This window comes from Notamacropus eugenii, chromosome 5, assembly GCF_028372415.1.
Source record: "Notamacropus eugenii isolate mMacEug1 chromosome 5, mMacEug1.pri_v2, whole genome shotgun sequence".
Taxonomy (NCBI): domain Eukaryota; kingdom Metazoa; phylum Chordata; class Mammalia; order Diprotodontia; family Macropodidae; genus Notamacropus; species Notamacropus eugenii.
The window spans coordinates 267,183,616-267,206,301 of NC_092876.1; the positions used below are offsets into that span (position 1 = coordinate 267,183,616).

General features: G+C 34.8%; 1 protein-coding gene across 9 annotated transcripts in view; it reads right to left on the reverse strand.

Moving 5' to 3' along the window:
• PGAP1 (post-GPI attachment to proteins inositol deacylase 1) overlaps window positions 1-22,686 on the reverse strand; it is a 115,858-nt gene that overhangs the window by 20,403 nt on the left and 72,769 nt on the right. For all 9 annotated transcript variants that reach the window (XR_011967745.1, XR_011967743.1, XR_011967744.1 and 6 more), the window contains 4 exons: window positions 11,065-11,158; window positions 9,473-9,563; window positions 5,415-5,612; window positions 3,510-3,645 (listed from right to left, as the gene is read on the reverse strand). Coding sequence is in view for 6 of the 9 variants with exons in the window: in XM_072612764.1 (XP_072468865.1) it covers window positions 3,510-3,645; window positions 5,415-5,612; window positions 9,473-9,563; window positions 11,065-11,158 (519 nt within the window). In the remaining 3 variants the exon portion in view is untranslated. The remainder of the gene's footprint in view (window positions 1-3,509; window positions 3,646-5,414; window positions 5,613-9,472; window positions 9,564-11,064; window positions 11,159-22,686) is intronic.

Below are 22,686 nucleotides of genomic sequence, written 5' to 3' on the forward strand. Positions count from 1 at the left end.
TCTAGCCCAACTAGCCTCTTTTGTTCTTCACAGACTGCACTCCATGTCTTCTGTCTGTGTGCCTTTGCACTGGCCAGACTCCATGCCATAAATATACTTTCTACTCAACCTGGCCTTTCAGAATCTCTTTCTTCCTTCAAGATGCACTCAAAAACCATCTCTTGCATAAAGCCTTAACTATTTCCCCCAAATGTGAATGTTCCCCTCCCAAATTACAAGGTATTTAATTACCTTATACTTACTCATACTTATTGTTTACATATATGCATTCATATGCGTGTGTACGTGTGTGTGTATACATGTGTTTTTTGGGAAGGATATTGCAGTTATTAGATGCAGCAGCTGTTAATATGTAAGGAATATACATAAGAGAAGTTGGGTGTTCATAACTCTGGAACTACTTCCAAAAAGAACATAAATTCACTTTTTAATAACTTTGGAATTAGTTAACATTAAGACATAATGTCTTCTGCTGATGAATTCTTTTTTATGTCATGTGCCCCTTTGACAATCTAGTAAAGTCTATGGAATTCTCTTCAAGGTAATGTCAGCTATAAATAGGAACATCTATAGGAGATATCTCCTTTGGACTCCATGCTCAATATCTCATATAATAGTGGCAAATGCACCTCTTCCTGTTCTATATTTCACTTGATATTATTAGCAAAAAGGCTTGAAATTATTTCCATTAAATCTATTTAGAAATCTAATATGATTTTGCAATGTGCAAGGAAGACACCTCACTGAAGGATAACCTGTTGAAAATATTAGCTATTCTAAAACAAATGCTTTTTTTATGGTCAAGGGCTATATAGGATTCTACACTTCTGAGTCAATTTTGTAACTGCAGACTACTGTCTCTTGTTTGAAGGAATTTACACACTTATCAAGATCGCCCTCAACATCCATGTAAATTATCTTGATATTTTTAAAAAAATATTTTATTGATGCCTTGTTTTTAACATGTCATTTTCGAATCTACTCCACATCCTCAAGTGAACTTTCTCTTGTGTCAGAGAAAAACGATTAAACAAAACCAACTAATAGAACAACTGTGTTCAACAGCATAGGCAACATTCCATAGCTACAGTCCTCTGTCTCTCTCATCACCTGTTCTCCAGGACCAAGACTGATCACTACTAATCAGTCCAGTTGCCTTTTAGTGTTGTTTCCATTTACAATGTAGGAATCATTTTCTATGCTGTTCTCCTGGATCCACTTATCTTATTCTTCATCATGTAAGTCTTGTCACTAAGATTTATAGAGGTAGACTAGGCATATGTTTTCCCAATCACCTTTTCTGGAAAAAGGAATAATATTATCTTTCCTAAGCATTGAGCATCATCTCCTCCATCCTTGAGACGCAATATCCTCAAAATTGTGTTCCCTTCAGCATGGACCTCCTCTATACAAAATTTTTTCTATTCCAGCTTCCTCTGCCTTAGCTTTCTTTTGGGCTAGCTCTCCGTTATATGCAACTAGGGTAGTGTAAAGATGGATTCTAAATGGAATGCATCATAGTCACTGAAGGAGACTGGCTACAGAAATCTTCATTTTTTCTGATTGTTGTCTTTCAAGTTTCATCCCTTGTGTATGTGTGGGAGCTTAGTTGTGTTTGTTATTAAATATCTTGTTAAAACAGAGAAGTTTTTACGCCACAACACTGTTCATAATCATCTGTTGGCTTTCTTGTCTTGTCTTAAAAACGTGTTAATATTTTTTAAACTGGTATTTATCTTTGGCCATTATCTCTTAGTATTTGGCAAAGACAGTATTTGCAATTTTTTTGTTCAGGTGGTTTCAGGCCCTTTAATTTCCTTGATGTGGTAACTGATTTCATGAGTTGAATGTCCTAAGAAAATGGTAGGAGTCTATGCTATTCTATTTTTCAGTGTAAACAGGCTGTTTAAATAGACTATACTGGATCCACCTCAATTACACACAATTATCTTCTCATTTTAAAATCTAGAACTGACTAAATGATGTGCATGCCATTTTCGAGCTACAAAACTTCAAGAGATCCAGAGGAAGATTCCTAGTAGGTTGGGTGGACAACCATGTGGAATTTAAGGGAGGACATGCACAAGAGTGATAAGAAAACATGAATGTGGCCCATTGATGGGATCACAGAACCATCAAAGAAGTTTCCATACCAAACCATTTATACTAATTTGCTGCTATGGATAACAGCAATATCCACAGTAAGTGGGAGGAAAGGCAGCAAAAATCCTTTGCTTAATAATATTGAAAACATATTAAACAAAACATATCAATAAAAAAAAAGAAATACTGACTTCCCTGCCTCTCCAAAAAAAGCAGTTTACTAGTCTATGCTATCTTCCTGTGTGTGAGGTCAAGCAAAGTAAGATCTTTTGCTGTTTTTGTTTCAGTATAATCAAGAAGCATACCTCTATTCGATCTTCCCTACCCATTAATGGGCTTGCCCACTGAGGGAAGCTTGATTAGGGGAGTTGTTTTGTAGGAGGGTCCCAAGTACCTTTGGTTTTTTTCTATTGAGGCATTGGGTCAGAGGGTCTGAAAAGTATATAAATACTCTGAGGGTGAGGTTTTACTGAGGGGCTTGGTTTTTTGGAAGAAGCTTTGTGTACCAGATGAGACTCTGGGAAGCTAAGGAGTCCCCTGGCTTTGAAAACCCAGATGTTGGTGCTTCCCTCTCTGGTAAAGATGTATGCATGTTAATGGTCAGGCAGTTTGGAAATGCTGTCTGTTGATTTTTGATTTCTCTGAAATTTTCATTTTGATTTTCTCTGATACCTGTGTTTGAGTAAAGTGATTGTTAACCCCTCAAAAGTTGCCTTTCTTTTAACAGAAGCAGATCAAAGAACCTGTGGTAGTAGCTCCCCGCCCTGTGTATGCTGGAGTGCTTACTGATACACTGTGCTATTGCCTTATTTTTTACCTACCCTCTCAATTTTGTATATAGACTAGCAAGGCAGAATGTTTTGGTAACCACTCTTGGCAAGTAACCTTCTTTATGTTTTATAACTTGACAGTTTTGCACTTTAGGTAATTTCTTTCATTATTTGATTTGTCGTCATTCTGTTCTAAGTACATGTCAACCACTCTCTCCCACATCATTTCAAAGCACGCTTCTCCTTTCCATCCCTGTCCTCACAACTCAAGGTGGATTTCAAACTCTCCCAATTTCCTTTTATCAAATAAGAAAATAGTTGCACTTGACACAGTGCCTGGAACTATATCAGGCTCTTAAATGCTTACTCCCTTCCCTTTTCCATTTTTGGCCTCTAACCAGCAAACCCTACCATATTAATTGCTACAGATTCTTGTTACAGATCTACATCACACCAACATACACAAATGGTTATAATACTAACAAAAATATTTAAAATTGTCCAGCAAAATAAACTGTAAACCCACATTTTAACTTAAGAATTTATAAACTCTTTTTGAAGAGTCTGTATGGAATGATGTTTGATATAGTGATGAGCACATTCTGGCATTCAAGTTAAAAGACTTTAAGTTCATACCTTAAACACATAGTAAAGATAGATGAGAAGTATTGCAAGTGCTCCACAAGTTGTCCAACCAATTATTAGCAGAAGCATAATCAGAAATGATAATCTTGCTGTTATCAACCTGGGATCATTAGGGATTTCAGAAGGTCTAAAATAACAAGAATACAGCCTTTCAAAATCTTTAAAAAAAAGAGCTCAGATCCAGGAGAACAATTTATACTGTAATATCAGTATAAATTTGACAATGAACAATTCTGAGACTTAAGAATGCTGATCAGTGCAATGACCAATCATGATCCTAGATGAATGCTGATGAAGGATGCTACCCACCCCCTGACAGAGAGGTAACGTACTAATATGCAAAATCAGAAAAATATTTTTGGACATATCCAATAGGGGAATTTGTTTGTTTTACTATGTTTATTTACTTTAAGAGTTTTACATTTCATTCCCTCCCTGCCCCCAACCAATGGGATGAAGAGGAAAGTGAGGAAATAAAGTTTCAAAACTGAAAAAAAAAATTTAAGCATTTATTAATATGGTCATATGCTAGAAACAACACGAATCAGATGTTCTATGCATTTTGGGGAAGGCAAGTTCAAGAAAATATTAGGTATTTACAATGGCTCTAGAGTATGTTAATTGTTGGAATCTCAAAACTTTTAAATATTTTAAGACTTATTTTAAACAATCTAATTTATTTAAATTTAAGTTATTTTGTATAATTTGCAATTATATATAATTTTTATACTATATGTTATTTTGTATAAATGTATATATTATGTTTATATAACTTAATGTGTATATATAATTTAAATAAACTTTATATAATTTATATGTACAAAATATATTTCTATTAGATTAATTTTATATCATTATGTAAATTATACAATTATATTACTGAATAGATTTATTTATTTTTATATAATTCTTATATATTGAATATCATTATACATAATTAATATATCACTTAATATTATATAATTTAAATAAAATTAATATAATCTCATACATTATATTAATTTTATGAGTGTAATTTCATATGATTTAAATTTAAATTATTTATTTAAAGGCACTTCTAATTAATACAAGAGGCATCTTCAAAGTTTCACATTATAAGCAGATATAGAAACCAAAGTTAAATACATTAGTTATTCTATCTATACATATTATAGCTAATAAAGACTAAAGTGGCATATTTATAAAACAGAGGAAGACAATTAGCAATGAAATGGTAGTTCTATTTATATGCCTGTTGTGAAAAATAATATTTTAACATGAGCCCTTAGAGCCCAGGATGCCAAATATTTTTTGTGAGGAAACCTTGTGGGAGAAAGTGAGATAATTGTTTCTAATGACTGAGCAGGGAATGATACTAAAAGCACAGTATCTGAGCGTGGTAATGGTAAGGGGGTTCTAAAGCTAGGTTTACTCTAGTTCCTGCCAGAAATCCTAGCAAATGATGTAAGAGGGCTCTGATAAAAGAAAATGGAATCAGAAAACAGTTTTGAGGTGGATAAATAGAACACTAGTTGGGAACCACTATACTATGATTCCACCATAGGTATGAAAATACAAAAATACCGTCCTAGAATGGGGTCACCCACTGAGAGAAATGCAAAACAGTCTAATTCAAATATGTGTACAGATTACAACATATTTTGATTACTCATATTTGTTAGACCACTACAGAACACCCTACAATGATTAACTTTTATAATAAAAGTGAAGAGTAATTAATCTGTAAATTATCTACAGAAACCAGTTAATGTTCAGGGAAATATGCAAACTAATCTTTAAGGTTCTCTTTTAAGAAAATAACTTTAGCTTACTAAAATATTTAATAGTTTCAACATGTAATCTTCTTAAATAATAGAAGATTTTAACCAATTATTGAAATATGCTTTTGTTTTTTACCTGTGTAAGGTTAGCCACAGTGAAGAAAGAAACCTCACAGATAAAGATGAGAGCATGCCACCCCAGTAGGCAATACTGGTTCCAAATAGAAAGAGGACCAACGATACAAGTGGGAAACACATACTCTGTGTATTCAGAAAAATGGCATCTAATTCTGGTAAGAAGAAACTATCCCAAATTTGTTTAAACCAGTCATAGCTGTAGAGAAAAAAGACAGTGATGTAATTAAAATATCACGCTTATAGTCAGATATGATGCGTATATACACTTATGATTTAACTTCTTATTGAGCCATGCAAAACAATTATTTCTGAAACTCAACTATTAGCAGGTTTATAGAACTCAACTTTCATATTCATTTAGAACAGTTTTATTTTTTTAAATCAAAAGTGCAATAGTTCAAACTTAACCGAACATCACTATCTATTGTCCTACATGTACATATTTGCAACAGCGGTAAAACAACACTTGAAAGGAATTACACAGGTAAAATACGTTCTGAGAACCATGTAGGGTAGTTTTTTACCTTTTTTGGGTCATAGTCCTCTAAATCTAAAGAAGTCCATGGAACCCTTCTCAGAATATTTTTAAATGAATAGAACAAAATATGAAATTATAAATCATTTTCATTGAATAACAATTCTAAATATACATAAAAAAACAAGTTCATATTAAAAACCCCTGTTTGGGGGGGTTATGATACCCATTAACATTTCTAAACATTTATCAAAGTAATTATCTAAATGGCTATGTGCCTAATCTTTATTTTATTTCACTGTGCCTGATTTTAAAAAATGCAGTAAACTTTTTTGTATGGTAAAAAAAAAAAAGTGAGTAGTGCTGCAGATACCAAAGTAGTCAAATAAAAGAAAATTCTTTATGTTTAGCTATTTTAGTACATGTATTTTTATTTTATTTTTTAAATTTTATTTATTTTTAATTTACGGAATAAAACAAGCATTTTCCTAACACACTATATAAGAAAAAATAATAGCACATGAAACTGCAAACCTATTATGTACAATTGGCTAATGCTTTTAAATATATAATAAAGTTATCGTGTAAATTTTTTTCCTTCCTCCTTCCCACCCTGGAGATGGCTACCATTAGACACAACAAATCTGTTGATTATTTCAAATTTATCTTGTAAAGAGTTTGTTTGAACATAGTTGTTTGTGCTCCTGGAGGGCAGGGACTGTTCTACTGTTTTTCACATTCCCAGGGCTTAGTACATGGTAGGGGCTTAACAAATATTTACTGGCTGATTGACTGGACTGAGCCGTCTTAGGAAGCAAAGCCTTTGATCCAGTGGAGGTTAGATGACCATTTATTACATGGACTGTGGAAGGAATCTGGCTTTTGGGTAGGAGCTAACTTCTAACATTAGTCTCTTTTTGCTCTGAAATACCATGACTCTATGAAAGGTGACTATACTCAGAATGCTCCCAAGTTCACATAGTTCTTTTCCACAGATCCTAACTATTGTTTTGTAATAGAAGACTGGGATGAGCTCATGCTTTTAATTTCTGTACTTATTCTCATTTTCTCTAATAAAATCTTAAAGATCAATATGAATTGGGTCTAATAATTTCCCATTTCTGTTTCTTACAAAACTCTTGCAATTTGAAAAGGGTGACTTTGATCCCCAGAGTAGCTCCTTTTCTAAATTTCTTATCAAAATGATCCCCAAAACACTGCATTTCTCTTTTATCAGTCACTCTAAAAGTCTTTTGTAAATTAAATATGGGGCACTATTACTGGAGCTGCATCTCCCCCACTCAAATCTTTTTCCTTTACTCAATTTTATCCTCCTCTGGCTCTTACGGTACTTGCAGTTTAGTTACAATGGTTCCAGGTAACCCAGCAGTGCATAGAAGCTTCCCAAACATCCAAATGACTCTCTGGGAGAGGAAATGTGCAAAGATCTTGGGAGACAGAAGTAAGAGTTGGTGTAATGACAATCAGGCTAGACCTGGGCTAGAGGTCCCACAAATAAGGCCATATAGAGTAGGGCACATCAAGAAACAGAATACTATAACTACATTATGTCCTTTTTTTAATGTCTTCCATAAATACAAATCATCTTATTAACATGAGAATAATCAACAATATCAATATAATTCTTTTTATTTAAGGAACCTGTATACAGATCAATGAGAAAACCAAAAGCATCGCACAGGATCAGGGACTGAAGTTCTTCAGGAAAGGACTAATGAAACGCAGCTCCTGAAACTCCAGATTTTTTTGAAGATCAAAGTAGGGTCATAGAGGGGGAAGTGACTACCCTTCTCTAGGTCTCTGAATTCAAATCTGACCTCAGACACTTACTAGTTGTGTGATCTTGGGTAAGTCATTTAACCCCAACTGCTGGAAAGGAAGGAAGGAAGGAAGGAAGGAAGGAAGGAAGGAAGGAAGGAAGGAAGGAAGGAAGGAAGGAAGGAAGGAAGGAAGGAAGGAAGGGAGGAAGGAAGGGAGGGAGGGAGGGAGGGAGGGAGGGAGGGAGGGAAAGAAGGAAGGAAAGAAAAGAAAAGGCTATTCTTGGTGCTTGAAGGACTAACCAAAAGCTGGGATTCTATACTAGATTAGGAAAACAAATTGAGAGCTAGTAGGGACCTATGAAATAACCTAAACCAATGTAGCTGGACTCCAAATGCACCACATTATGCTGTATCCAGCCTCAAAATCAAGTTATCTCAGAAGCTCTACTAGAAAATACAACATGATTCAAAAGGTCTTAAGCAACTTGTGCCACTTTCTGCAGGGAAGCAGCTAAGTGGCAGAGTGGATAGCACACTGGGTCTTGAATCACAAAGTCCTGAGTTCAAATCCTGCCTCAGACATTTATTAGCTGTATGATCCCGGGCAAGTCACTTAACCTCCATTTGCTTCAGTTTTCTCATGTCAAATGGGGCTAACAATAAAACTTACCTCCCAGGGTTATTGTGAGGATTAAATCAGATAACAATTAGAAAGTGCTTAGCAGCACAATGCCTGCATCACGGTAAGCATCGTTTACACAATTATTACAATTTGCTGTATTTCAATCATGTCCAACTGTCTGTGACTCCATTTGGGGTTTTCTTGGAAAAGATACTGAAATGGTTTGCCTTTTCCTTCTCCAGCTCATTTTATAGATGAGGCAAAACCAGGTTAAGTGACGGGCCTATAGTCGCACAGCTAGTGTCTGAGGTCAGATTTGAACTCAGGAAAATGAGTCTTCCCTCCAGGCCAGGTGCTGTATCCACTGTGCCACCTCACTGTAGCTATTATTGTTATTAAATAAAGCTATACCAGTCAACTACAGAAACAAAGTTGTAAAATATTCGTTACAGCACTCCATGGAAGAAAAGAACTAGAAATAAAAGTGAGTGGTCACCAACTGATGGATGGTACATGCGAAACTGATAGTTGGGATGTAATGGACAACCACTCTAATGCAAGAACTGAGAAAGTCAAGGAACTCAGAGTAGCCTCGGAGGAAAATAAAAGGAAGCAAAACAGCAATATATGCGACAACTACAACGATGTCAACACAAAGGTCACTAGGAGGAAGTAGAAACAAATAACTGAAAAACCAAAATGCTCCCAGGGAATAGATAATGAAATACAAGCCCATCCTTCAGGGAGAGACAGCAGATGATGAGGGAAGAATGCTGTATACATCGTCAGAATAGTTATTTTAGCAATTGTTTCTGAACTCATTCTTTGTTAAAAGGGAAGGTTCAACTTGGAAGGGGAAAAATGGATAATTTCCAGAACCAACTGTGACCAAAGACACTGTGAATCTTATTTTAAAAAATAAAACTATAATAAACAGAATTTGTCTAATTTCTTATTTTATATCATAAAAGATAATTATCAATCTTGGCATACATACAATTTAAAAAAATCAAAGAAAAAATCTAATATTTTAAACTGATCTTGAATTACTCAAATTATAATAAAAGTTGTTTTTAGCCAATTTGTAAAGAAAGGGAAGTAACATTGGGAGTTGGTGTTTACCAAATAGCATACTGCTTTAGTTAACAATCAAAATTAAACATGAAAAAGTAACTTACCCCAACATGAATTTCATAATTATTACGAAAGGATCGACTTTGTATGGTTTGGCTTCTTTATCCAACATACTAGTATAGTCTAAACAATGGCCTGGGAGAAAGTTTAAATTTAATTAAGTATGAGTTATTTTAAAGAATTGGAAATAACTGCAATAGCTTTAGTTTTAGGGACAGTACATGTCTGTAACTGCCAGAGTAATACCTGATAAAGAGCTAACTGATTTCAGAAACAATCTGGTTCATTCAGTCTTTTCAAAGAACAAAATAATAATAACAGCTGTCATTCAGCACTTTACAATTTACAAAGCATACATTTGCTCCTTACAACAATCTAAGGAAAGGAGTTTAATTATCCCCATTTTACAGATGAGTTAACCAAAGAGCAGACCATTTAAATAATTGTCCATACTCATCTAGCTATTAAATAGCAGACACGATTTGGGTCTTTTAATGACAAGTAGGGTGCCATTTTTGTTATCCCACAGCTGTCTCTAAATCAAGGAAGATTTTAAAAGAAGCAATCTAAGACTAAACAAGATGGCTGGACTAGATGACTTCTAACATCAAGGCCTCCATGTCTAAATCAATCATACTACAAATCAGTCAAACATTCTAGAGTGTATTCTCTACATCTGAGATCCAGGAGTTCTTGAAGGGCATGCTACAAAAAAGAAATTAATAAACAATAAATATCTGGGTGCAGGGCAGTAAGCTATGTTAGGCAATGGGAGAGATAAAAAGTTTATCCTCAAATACCTCACAGCTTAATAAGAAATGGAAGGAATCTTAGAAGTCATTTAATCTAACCCCCTCATTTCACACAGGAAATAGGCCAAGAGAGGTTACTGACTTGCCCAAAATCATACCTGTAGTCAGCCAGAGCAGAGCCACAATTTACACCCAGATGCAATGACTTCAAATTCAGTTTTCCTCTCCCCTTTCCCCACCCTTTGTATCATACATCCTCTCAGAAAGAAAGGTAAATGTAGTCAGCTGAATGAAAACATGCAAAGCAAAAGTCATCTTGTGGGGGCCAAGTAGTTCAGAAAACCATTAGAAGGACTCAAGATAACAGTTATGATGTGCTAGGGGATTTAATGACCAGGCTTTAAATCTATTTGTCTATGCATTTTATCAGCACAACTCTGGATCCTAGGATCAAAAGAGTTAAAAGTTTTAGAGAAGATCTCAAAGGTCATCTTGGTTCATTCTCGTCATATTACAGATGAAGGGAGCTATGATCAGAAGGTTTAAATGACTCGTCCAAAATCTCACAGATAGGAAATGGAAAAGCCAGGATTCAAACCCTAGTCATTTGACTACAAATTCAGTGCTGTACTATGTTGACTTTCACAGCAGGACTGATGGCTAATAAAGTATCTGGAGAAAATATCTAAACATTTTTCTAGAACATGTTAACCATTTAAAAATTAGCTAATAGAAGTAGGGAAGGAAGAAAAATCATCTGCTACTATGTGGCTAATTTTTAAAGTTCCTGAATTTGAAATATCATTAAAATAAAGTAGATTAATAACTTCTTTACTTCAAGTCTCATAACCAAAATAACAAAAAATCTTCATGGACATTCTTACCTATTGAAATAAGGGATTGTAATTGTCCTCCATAAGTAAGGAGAATACTGGACATGATGTAGGCAGGAAGAGCTCCACCATGGAATCGAATTACCTAGAAAACAGATAACAAGGTATTTCAAATAATTCAAATTATTGACGAAAATGTACTTTCATGTATAATAAAAATGTTATTTTTCTTTTATCTTTTTTAATATGGTTATACAATCATATACATATACATATACAATCACTTTCATCAAAGAAAAATAAAATCATGGCTCTAGGTACAATAAATATTGTGAATTTGTTGTACTATGAATGTTACCTGAATTTTCCCAATAATTTGGGTAAGTCAATCCATTGTTGGGCTAGACTGTGTTGCAAATCTGTTTTCAAAGATCTAATCCATGCCACTTCATAAGCTAGTCTAGCTTGACTGCTTCTCGTATTTCTACTTCTCATATATAGGATGCATATCTTTGACAGATATATGCATTGGGTTTTTTTTTGCAAGGACTTCTTCAGCTCCAAAATACAAATTCCCTGCCACCTGAATCCTCTTATGTATTCTTCATTCAATAAAATTTAGTAATATGACACGAAAGCCTTTAAAAAAAAAAAATCAATGTTTCAAGAATTTGTGCTACCGCATTCTCATGAAGACTTAACCTAATGCTTTCAAAATCACCATCATCATTATCTGAGGCTTCTGAAAACATAATACAATCCTTAACCTTTTCCCCGGAACCTGACGTTATGCTTGACTTTATACATAATCCTAGGCACAAGCAACATTACGAATTATATCCTTAATGTTATAAATTTGAAAATCATCAGTTAGTAAGCACATGATGAAATCAACTTTTTTATAAAATCTTTTCACTAATAATATTTCATATTCTGAATAACAGCCTGGCTCACAAGTTGAATCAACAAATATGGGATGCCAGAGATGGCAGATCTATTACTAGGCAATACTATGCCTTGGTCAGTATCACTATCAGCTCTGCATCTGTCTAGTAACAGACTACTTTTGCTACCCTTGAGAAATCCATGATTCTGAAATATTCTTTACCTGCAGGTATAAAATTAGGGTAGAACTGATCAGAAAAGAAATTATTTTGTTCTTCTATGCATCAGTATGTGTTCTATGAGCAACATATACACATGGCAACTTTGAAAACTCTAAGGTAACTAAGTTTTTCAATCAGCATCTTTTTTATGTAAGAATGTGGCAGTATTCATCAATAACATCCAACCTTTCATTAAACCCAAGAAGACCTTATTCACTTGTGGCCAGCACTCCCAAATCTGACCAATATTAACCGCACTGTAAAACTGTTTAGATGTGTAGTGAGATGACGGAGGTCGGATCTAAGCAGATTCTCTTCACCACTTCAAAACAGCAAGAAACACATTTTAGTAAGTGACAGAAAAAAAGTGAGGGGGTCATACTAATGAGACCCCGAAGATGTGTATTTCCTGCTCTATGCTCTATGTGCTGGTAGCAGTGGTTACAGGAGGCTGTTATTATTAGCAGGTGGGGTAGATTCCCACCAAGAACCTTCAAAAGCCACTCCACTTGACACTCCTCAGAGTTTGTTTCCAGCAACAATTCAACCAGGTTCCTTCATTTTTAGATAAGATGAAGTTCATGGGTCCATTTGAGCAAAACCTAATTTACAAGGATTATAACCCAGACAAAAGAAAAGGGCCAGCACTGGATGAAAGACGGACTCAGCAGCTCTGTTCCAGGGCTATCTAGGACCAAAAAGAAAGAGTCCCCAATAATAAGGAAGAAAATGTTCAGTTAGTACTCTAGCTATTTACCTAGCTTTCTCTCAGATGCTCAAAAAAGTCAGAAAAACAAATGAGCTTAAAAGAAGTCACTAACTACAATAACAAAAAGGAGAGAAATTCTAACAGAAGCCTCAGTGATGGGGAGGGATGGAGGAAGAGTGGAGAGTGAAAAAATGAGTAAAGAAAAAATACCATTGTCTAGGATACTCCCAGAATAAAATTCAAGAGAAGAAAATTATGTAAAAACTACAACCAGAATTTGAAAAAAGAAAAAGGAATGGCCACAAAACCCCCAAGAGTAATTAGAAAGTTTACAATGTAAAAAACAAAACAGACGAAAGGAAGTAAAACTGGAGTGCTTGAATGCCAAAGAGGAATGTTGAATTCTTGAAAATGAGGAATTCTTGAAAAGAAAAAATTAAAAATGTAATAGTTCAAGAAATACTAGAAATAATTTATAAAGCAAATTCGGAACACATGAGACAGTTACAATCAATATGAAAAACAGTTTCAAAAACTAACAAAGAATCAAGGACCTCCCAGAAATCTAACGAAATAAAAAACATGGATACTCTACTTTTAGATATCGATGGCCCAAAAGTACTAGAACCAAAGCTACGCAAAATTCATAGGATGCCACTGAAGAGGAACATCCTAGGTTAGATCCAGAACTGTAACTGCCAAACATGAGCGTTCCTAGGTCAACCACAACAGCACCCCTGAAACTGTGGCTCACTGTGGGGGTCTTGAAAGAGTTGGCAACAATAAAAGGTTTCTGAATGTGCAAGGACCAAAAAGTAATTCAAAATCAAATGCATAATGAATCCAAGGTGCTTCTGGCAGCGCTTGCACGTGCTGCATCGCACAACTTCGCTGCAGCCTTGGTTCCGAATGCACATGTGCACTTTGCACGCTGTCATGCCACACAATGCCAATGAATGCTGCCAGAAACACCTTGGCTCAGATTCGAGACTATTGTACGTTATGAATTGCAGTGTTTTGATTCTATATACAAAATCATTAAATCAATTTTGGAAAAAGTTTAAGAAGCCCTGAACTAGACAACATTGCAAATGGCTGAGAAGAAATCTAAGGAAACAACAAATATAGATGGTCTTTCATCCTTCTGTTGAAAATGAAACTGTCAGAAACCACTAAACTCAATTATATGTGACTCCTTGTCCAAACTTCTGAATAAAATGGAAATTTACAAAGATAGGATACCCAGATTAACAAAGCAGAAAATAATATAATTAGCCTGATGCAGGAAAGTTATAGCTTTTAGCAAGTCAAAAATCCAAGCTTCCACCTCCCAAAACAAACCAGGCCAAGATGAACAAATACGTGAATTTTATCAAGTACTTAAAAAACTAAATGAGAAAGTTAGGTGACACAATAGATAGAGCTCAATTTAGAATTAGGAAGACTGAAGCTTGAATCCTGCCTAAGATATTTCATAGTCATGTGACCCTCGGTAAGTCACTCATCCTTTCTCTGCCTCAATTTCCTAATCTGTAAAATGAGAGTAATAATAGCACATACCTCACAGAGTTGTGAAGATCCATTGAGATAATATATATAAAGTACTTTGCAAATCTCAAAATACTATATAAATATGAGTTATAAAAAGGAAATAAGTTCTATGAAAATGATTCTCAAAAATCCCAGAAAGATGACATCTTAATAAGCTTGTTTTATGAGACAAATATAATCTTGATAGTAAAATCAGGAAGAGAGGAAGCAGAAAATATACATATATTAATATAAAATAAAATAGTGGCAAAGATACTGTAGTAACATCATTGAAATTTTTAAAAATATGACTCAGTTATTTTTATAACTTGCAAATATGATCCAACATTAGGAAAAGTATAAACAATAACTTTTGAAAAATACAGCCATCATTTACACCCCAAACACTAAAAACAAAGGAATAAGAAATTCTTTCCTAAATATGATTAGGGCATATATGTGAAACTAACAGCTAGCATGATTTGTAATAAATGCTAAAAAATGTCTCAAAAACATTAGGTGTAAAGCAAGGATTCCCACCATCTCCACTATTAATTAATGCAGTGTTAGAAATGCTGATTATAACAATAAAACAAGAAAAAAAGAAGGAATAAGCAAGGAAAAAAGTCGGTAAAATTATTTTTTTGCAGATGGTAGGATGATTTACTGACAGAACCCCAGAGGATTAATGAAAAGCAATAGTTTCAAGTAATAGCTTTAATATAGTAGCAGAATGCAGAATATAAAAAAAATTACTAAAAATTTTACTAACAAAACTCAGGAAGAAAAGAAAAAGAAATTCTATTGAACAAGAAAACACAATTATTATCTGGAATACATGTAAGATTAACACAAGATACAAGATAATTTGAAATACAAATTTATACCCAGTATTACTAACAAAAACCCCTTACTCTGAATGTATATAGTACATTTAGAAACTACTAATAATAGTATGAAGCTATTATGACAGAATGGCATTTAAAAACTAAGCTTTTGTTGCCAAAAATAATGTGTGCTGCCTAGAAAAGACTCTCAAAGGTGCACACAAACTTGAAAACATAATTTTCTAACTTGTTTAAAAAATGGGTTTTGAAGCTATTTACTTAAAATATAAAAATGCAAGGAGTTCTGATTAGTTTTAAGAACTACTGCTTAATAACAGGCAAGATGGAAATTTAGTGGACAAACTTCAATTAAAAACCTTTAAATGGACAGGAACAAAAAATAAATGACACAATTTAGTCAAGTACAACCAACAATGCAGGTTTCCTATTAGGATATTTGTGAAGTATATTTTTTAAGCTATGTTAACTATTAAAACCAAGTATCAAAATAACATAAGACTGGGTTATTATTTAATATATCACAAAAAGTGTTAAATGAAAATTTTCAAAAATAATGAAGCATATTCATTTTAAACACTGGAGATACAAAGAATGACAAAAGACAGTCCTTTCCCACAAGGAGCACACTGTCTAATGGGGATGGGAGAGAACAGAACATAATAACAGGATGGGGAAGGTACCCATCTTACAGGCATTATTTTTAAAATAGTAGTAATATTTTAGTACAATACAGTGCTCTTTGTTTCACTAATATTGTTTTACTTCACCTTTATCTTTTCTCTTTAAAATTTTCCTTTCTGTGCATTTTAGTAATATACACAATATATTAGCACAAATATGTATTTACCAGGGTGTGCGTGCTAAATTTTTTTTTTACAAATTTATAAACAAAGGTGCATTATTAAAAATATTTTGAAAAACTATGAAGATCTCAACAACTGCATATATTCATAAAAGCATTTTGGCTTTTCAACTAAAATTCAGGAAAAAGATAGGGACACTTATTTATCAACAATCTCATGTTAAACGTTTAAATTTAGCTATGAACCATATAAAATCCATGCTTAATAGCTTTAGGTGACTAAACAAATAATATGACCTGACGCTCTTTCTGATTGATCCACTAAAATGTACCCTTTCATTTTTATATAGAAATCTTCTGTTTTATTTTATTTATTTATTTTAAAGTTAGCACAACTCTTAACAATACAACCTAAATTTTTCCCTCTTGCCTTTCACTGGAAGAGAGGTTCTTAACCTGAGATAATGGGAACTTTTTTGTTGTTGTTTTTTTTTTTTTTACTGTTTTGATTGCTATATTTCAATATAATTGGCTCTTCTTATATTCCTATGTATTTTATTTCGAATTTCCTCATCAGAGTGCTAGAGGGGTCAAAGACACAAAAACGATTAAGAACCCCTGCAGCAGAGGAGTAGCCTACCAGAATACTGTTAGAGGTGGTACCTTCTCCCACTTGGTGGCTGTATTTCTATGGGTCACTTGATCAGTTTCTCACTGTCCCTAATGCCCTCACTCTGGACTCAACTCTAGCACCAATCTTGTCCCTCCCCTCCTGCAACAGTTTTCTCCTCTAGCCTTCATTCTATGCTATGTATACTTACTTCTTTTATGTTGTTGCACCCATTAATAGGCAGGGATTATTTTATTTAACCATAGTACCTGGAACATAATTAGAGTTTAATACTATTGATTGTTGACTTATCCCTGGAATCCTACACACACACACAGTAGGTGCATAACAAATGCTTGCTGACTTTTTTTTGGCCTGTTCTCACCATTCTCCTTTTTGCTTTCTTTTTGTTTCTCTCTCTTTCATTCAGTTTTAGTGTCTCTAAGGTTTTTGTAGTAAACTGTGAAATAGTAAGAATATACCACTGGCTCAGGGAACTAATTGGACAATCACAATTCACATTCTTTAATTTTCAATTCTTCTCACAGTTATTTCTGCTTACAGATTTCTCTTATTTCCAGGTTCCTAAGGGATTTGCAAGGTAAGGATGCCAGAAATCTGAGCATCACACCGTGGGAAACAAAGAAGGAATTCTGTTTCCACAGGGCTAAAGCTCCTCCCAGCTTTGAGTGATATTAGTTAATCAGAGTTGTGACCTAGCATGGTCAGATAAAAGGACAGAAATCTGTGTGCAGGCTTGACAAGATCTTTGAGGGGAAGCCTATCAGAGAGAACATGAAGTGAGGTGTTCAGGACACTTCTGGCCAATAGATGGCATGGAGGAAGTTCAAACTTGGAACAGTTTAAAGGGCTTGCATTGGTCTGAACAAATTGCAGACTTCCTGTAGCCTTACTTGGGAGCTACCTGTCCATTTGGGGCAGGGAGTGAGGGGGTGTAAATGAATGTAAAAATTAATAAAAACTTTCTTGACTGTGTTTAAGGTGAGCATGTGTCTCACAGTTGGGAGCTTGTTGGGGCTCATTTCTTACAAGACAGAGAGTATTACTGTATAAAAATTAGTCTTAAACTTGCACTTGAATACTCAAAAGTAAATGGTGTAAGTTTGGTAGAAAAAGTATTAAAATGAGAGTCAGGAAGATCTAGGGTTCTAGTCTAGGCTCTGCCATTAACTAACTTTGTGACCTTAGGACAGCTGTAACTTCTCTGGGCCTCAATTTACAGACAATGAAAATCATATAACATTTTCCTTCAAGTGTCCAATTCACAATCTTTGAAATGTAAAGACCTGACTTATAGTTTCCCTACAAAGAAAACGAGCTCTTCAGTGCATTTTTAACATCTGTCAAGTGGAAAACACAAACTAGGCCTTCTGGATATTGTGTTCACCTTACCCTGACAGATGAATACACTGTTTATTCAAATTATTATAGACTCTTGAGGTCATTCATCCTCATCCCATATCACTTCTAGCAAAGGCAGAAACATACAATTTTTCAAAATTCCAAGACTATTTCAAGCAAAAGAGCAGACCCTTATATGTAGGCTCTTCCCACGTCCTCTACTTTATTACTAAGTAATAGCTAATATTCATCTATCACTCACGTTTGCAAAGTACTTTACAAGCATTACCTCATTTGATCTACTACAGGTATTTGTTACCCTTTTCTATCTACAGATGAGGAAACTCAGTGATACACCACCACTAAGACAGTAAGTTTTTGAGAGGATTTAGTAGCACTACTCCTCCCCCCCATCAATGTGAAAGCTCCTTGAGGATAGTAACCACTTTCATTTCGTTTTGGCATACAACAGGTCCTGAATAAATATTGGTTTAAATTAAAGAATATGCTTTCTGTTCTTTTTTGACTATAAGTGATAAGTTTGCTTTAACTTATCTACATCGATCCTTTTTCACCAAAAATAGACATTTTCAAGGTAGTCAGTAAGGTTCTACATCTAAAGTGTTGATCCCCGAATCCTGACTCTAACTTCCAAATGATAATAACTGTCACCTCTAGTTAAAAGAACTCATGGAACACCATTATCCTCAACTACCATCTTGAGAATATAAAATCTAGGTCTTGGTTTCCAGGTCTGACGTTTTTCTTTTGCTCTGATGTCACACCTCTCACTGCCTGTTGGAAAATCTTCATCCGGATTTGTCAAATTAGCGACAGCAGTCTTCTGCATGGTCTCTGCCTCCAGTCTTATCTCCACTTTAAATTTAGACTACACAGAGCAATGAGAATAATTTTCAGCTCTAATCATGTTACTTTCGTGCTCAAAAATCTTCAGTGGATCTCTACCTACTGAAAAAAGTATCAACTTCTCAGTTTACCATGCTGCTTCACTACTGCCTAAAAACACACCCATGTCTCCTGCATCCTCAAAAGCCCCTCATTATTTCCCACCCACGTACCCTCTTCTGCACTTCACTGACAGTCTCTCTTCATTTCATGTTCTCAACAATCTCCAGAATATCTTCATCCCAAAGAACATTAACTCTGAAATGTACAGGTTCTCAGCCTCCCTTGCCACTGGGGCTCTTCCCTTCCTCTGACTGGGGAAGGTGGAGGGTAGACAGGGGTGAGCTCCTCCACAACTTCTCTGAAGGTGGGATCCCAGGGCCATCTCATTATTTTACATGTAGCTGCACTCTAGACTTCTTTATGCCTGTAAGATGAGTACCTTCTCCATCCTGCTATTATGTTCTGTTTTCTCCCATCCCCATTAGACAGGGTGCTCCTTGTGGGAAAGGACTGTCTTCTGTCATTCTTTGTATCCCCAGTGTTTAGCACAGGGTCTGGCAAACAGTGACAAATGTTAACTGACTGGATCAATCCATCCTAAATAAGTTGTGTACAATATTTCTCCTCCTGTTAGTGGCTAAACTCTTTGAGGAGGTTGTCTACAACAGGTGCCTCCCCTTCCTTTCCTCACACTCTCTTAACTCTCCATAACCCTGCCTCTGAACTTATCATTCAACTAAAACTGCCTTTTCCAAAGTTATTAACAGTCTCTTAACTGCCAAATATAATGAGCTTTTCTCAGTCCTCATTCTTCTTGACCTCTCTGTAGCCATCCATTAACACTGTTCTCTCTAGTTTTTTGGATAACTCCCAGTTCTCCACCTTTGTGACTCCTTCTCAGTCACCTTTACTAGATCTACATCGGGGTCATGACCACTAAGCAGGAGTGTCACACAGGGTTCTGTCCCAGGCCCTCTTTCTTCTCCCTCTATACTATTTACTTGATAATCTCATCAGCTCCCACAGATTCAATTATCACCTCTGTGCATGTGATTCTCATATCTATTGATAACCTCCAATCTCACATCTCCAACTGTCTGCTGGACATCTTGAATTGTTGTCCCTTTGACATCTTAACCTCAATATGACCAAAACTGAACTTACCTCCGAATATATATATATATATATATATATATATATATATATATATATATATATATATATATGTGCCCCTCTCTCTTCCAACATTGTCACCATTCTGGTACAGGTCCATATCACCTCACGCCTGCACTACTACAATAGCCTTCTGGTTAGTCTGCCTGCCTCAAATTTCTTCTGAATCTGGTCTATCCTGTACTCAGCTGTAAAAGTAAATTTCCTACAGCATAGACGTGACCATGTTACTACTCCCTCTTTTTCTCTTCTCCCATTCAACAAATTCCAGTGACTCCCAAAACCTTCAGGATCAGATACAAAATCCAGTTTGGCATTCAAAATCCTTCATGACTTGCTGACTCTGTCCAGTCTTTTGGTATCTTACACTCCCACACCCACTCATACCTTGTGATATAAAGACACTAGCCTCCTAATTGTTCCTCACTCAAGACACTCCATCTACTAATTCTGGCCATTTCCTCAGGCTGTCTCTCATGTCTGGCATGCATCTTCCTCATCTCTGCCTCCTGGTTTCTTTCAAGTCCACCAAAAATCCCACATTCTACAAGAAGCCCTTTCTGAGCCCCTTTAATTCTACTGTCTTCTTTCTGTTTGTTATTTCCAATTTATCCTCTATATAATTTGCTTGTGCACAGATGTTTACATACTCTCTCCCCCACTAGACTGTGAGTCCCTATGAGTTCCATTACTGACTGTGTGGTCATTTACATATTGGTTTCAACCTGTCTTAGCAACCTATATTTCACACAGGCTCTAATCCATGCACATAGATTCCATAATTCATCTGAATATCTATTTCCCAAATTCATTATGTTCTCTTCTGCCTCTATATATTTGGTCATAGTTATTCGGAAGTGCTATTTCTCCTGAGATGTACTCTGCTATAGACTTCCCTTATGCACTTATCATATCCCATTTTGTATTAAGTTTATATTTATATTCTATCTTGTTGGCATTTTTTTTTTTTTTGCATCATAGCAGTAAATGAAATCATCAGTATTCAGTGGGAAAAGTTCTGTAACTTCTGGAAAACTTTAGGAAACTTTCCTACTAGACCGTTAGAAGTGCTTCAATTAATTATAACTACACAAAAGAACACAAAAAAATGGCTCAGTCACAATTTTAGAGATCTACTTCACTATATTCACTTGTACCAGCAACTAAATAATCATTTCTTCCCTTACTTCAATTTTATGAGACAGGGATAGATAGCAAAGTAAAAGAACACTGGCCTAATTCCCTAATATTTCTCCTATTTCTATTCAGAGTACCATGGCACCAGAAAAAATGAAGGCAAAGATGAAGTAAATGAGAAATTAGGACTGATTTTGAATGAAGAGCAAAATGGAGACAATCCAAAGATTATGAAAACAAAAATTAAGTCATCCCAGCGTAATCTCAAGGTGGCATTCTAGAAATACATCCAAAAGTATCACCAAATATCTGGCAGAGTTAATAAAATTCATTTTAATTCATAAAATAAGTATGTGTCATGCTACCATTTCAAGAAGGACTATCACAAAATCAAATAAAAGGATACTGTAATTCCAAAGAAAGGAGAGAATCACTGTTCAAGACCAAAATACATATAAGAAACAATAAAAATGCAGCATGATATATTTTCCTAATAAAAGCTTTTAGGAAAAATTTAACTTCTTTTTCATCTTTAAAAGTGCTTGGATTAATTGTATTTTAGGTATATCAACTTGTTAATTTTTGTTCATTATTACTCATACTTAAATATTTCAAAACTTCTATGACTATGTCAATGTGCGATAGCCTACCACAGACTTAGATCTCAATCCCTTCTAAATGTTAATAAATTGTTTCATGAGTTGCTACAGCCTCCACTCAATTACACCTGCTTGCTAATCTTAAGGTAATAAGTTGATTATCTTTCATAATATATTTTGCCCAATATTATTAGGAAAAAATACATTTCTTACTTATGCTCATATTAATCTCAACAAAAGAGTACATTTCATTATAACTGAATCATATAAATAATTTTCCCTTAATTCTCTGACTTACTGTTAAATGACATTCTTAGAATATATATATGACAGATTTCCAAAGTAGATCTTTATGATAGGAGGAGATCAAATAAAAATATTTGGTAGAACCTAGATAACATAAGTATAGTTGGGTATCTCTACGACTTCAAAATATGTTTACTTTAAACATTAAAAACAGTTTAAATGTGGCATCTGCTTATTCCTAATTGGGTTAGAGTCTATTGTATTCTATACTGTTAGTATTTTTTTTTTTCATTATAGCAGTAAATGCAATCATTTCTCTTCAGTGTTCAGTGGGAAAAATTCTGTAACTTCTGGCAACCTTTGGAAGTTTGGGAAACTTTCCTAATAGATCCTTTGACTAAATCCAAACTTCACAGAACAAAACATCTTAATAAAAGGATTTTTTTCTGTAAAACTTGGACTCAGTCAAAAGGCTTCACCCAAGAACCTAGAACGCCACACTTGGCCTTGAGGCTGCAGGTTCCTCACCTCCAGTTAGACTCTTTAGAAGTACTCTAAAGATCTCTTCCTCTGGAGCTGGTAATTTAACCTCTACCTTTTTCCTACCATAAATATAAATGATTTGAGGGAAATCAGTTTATA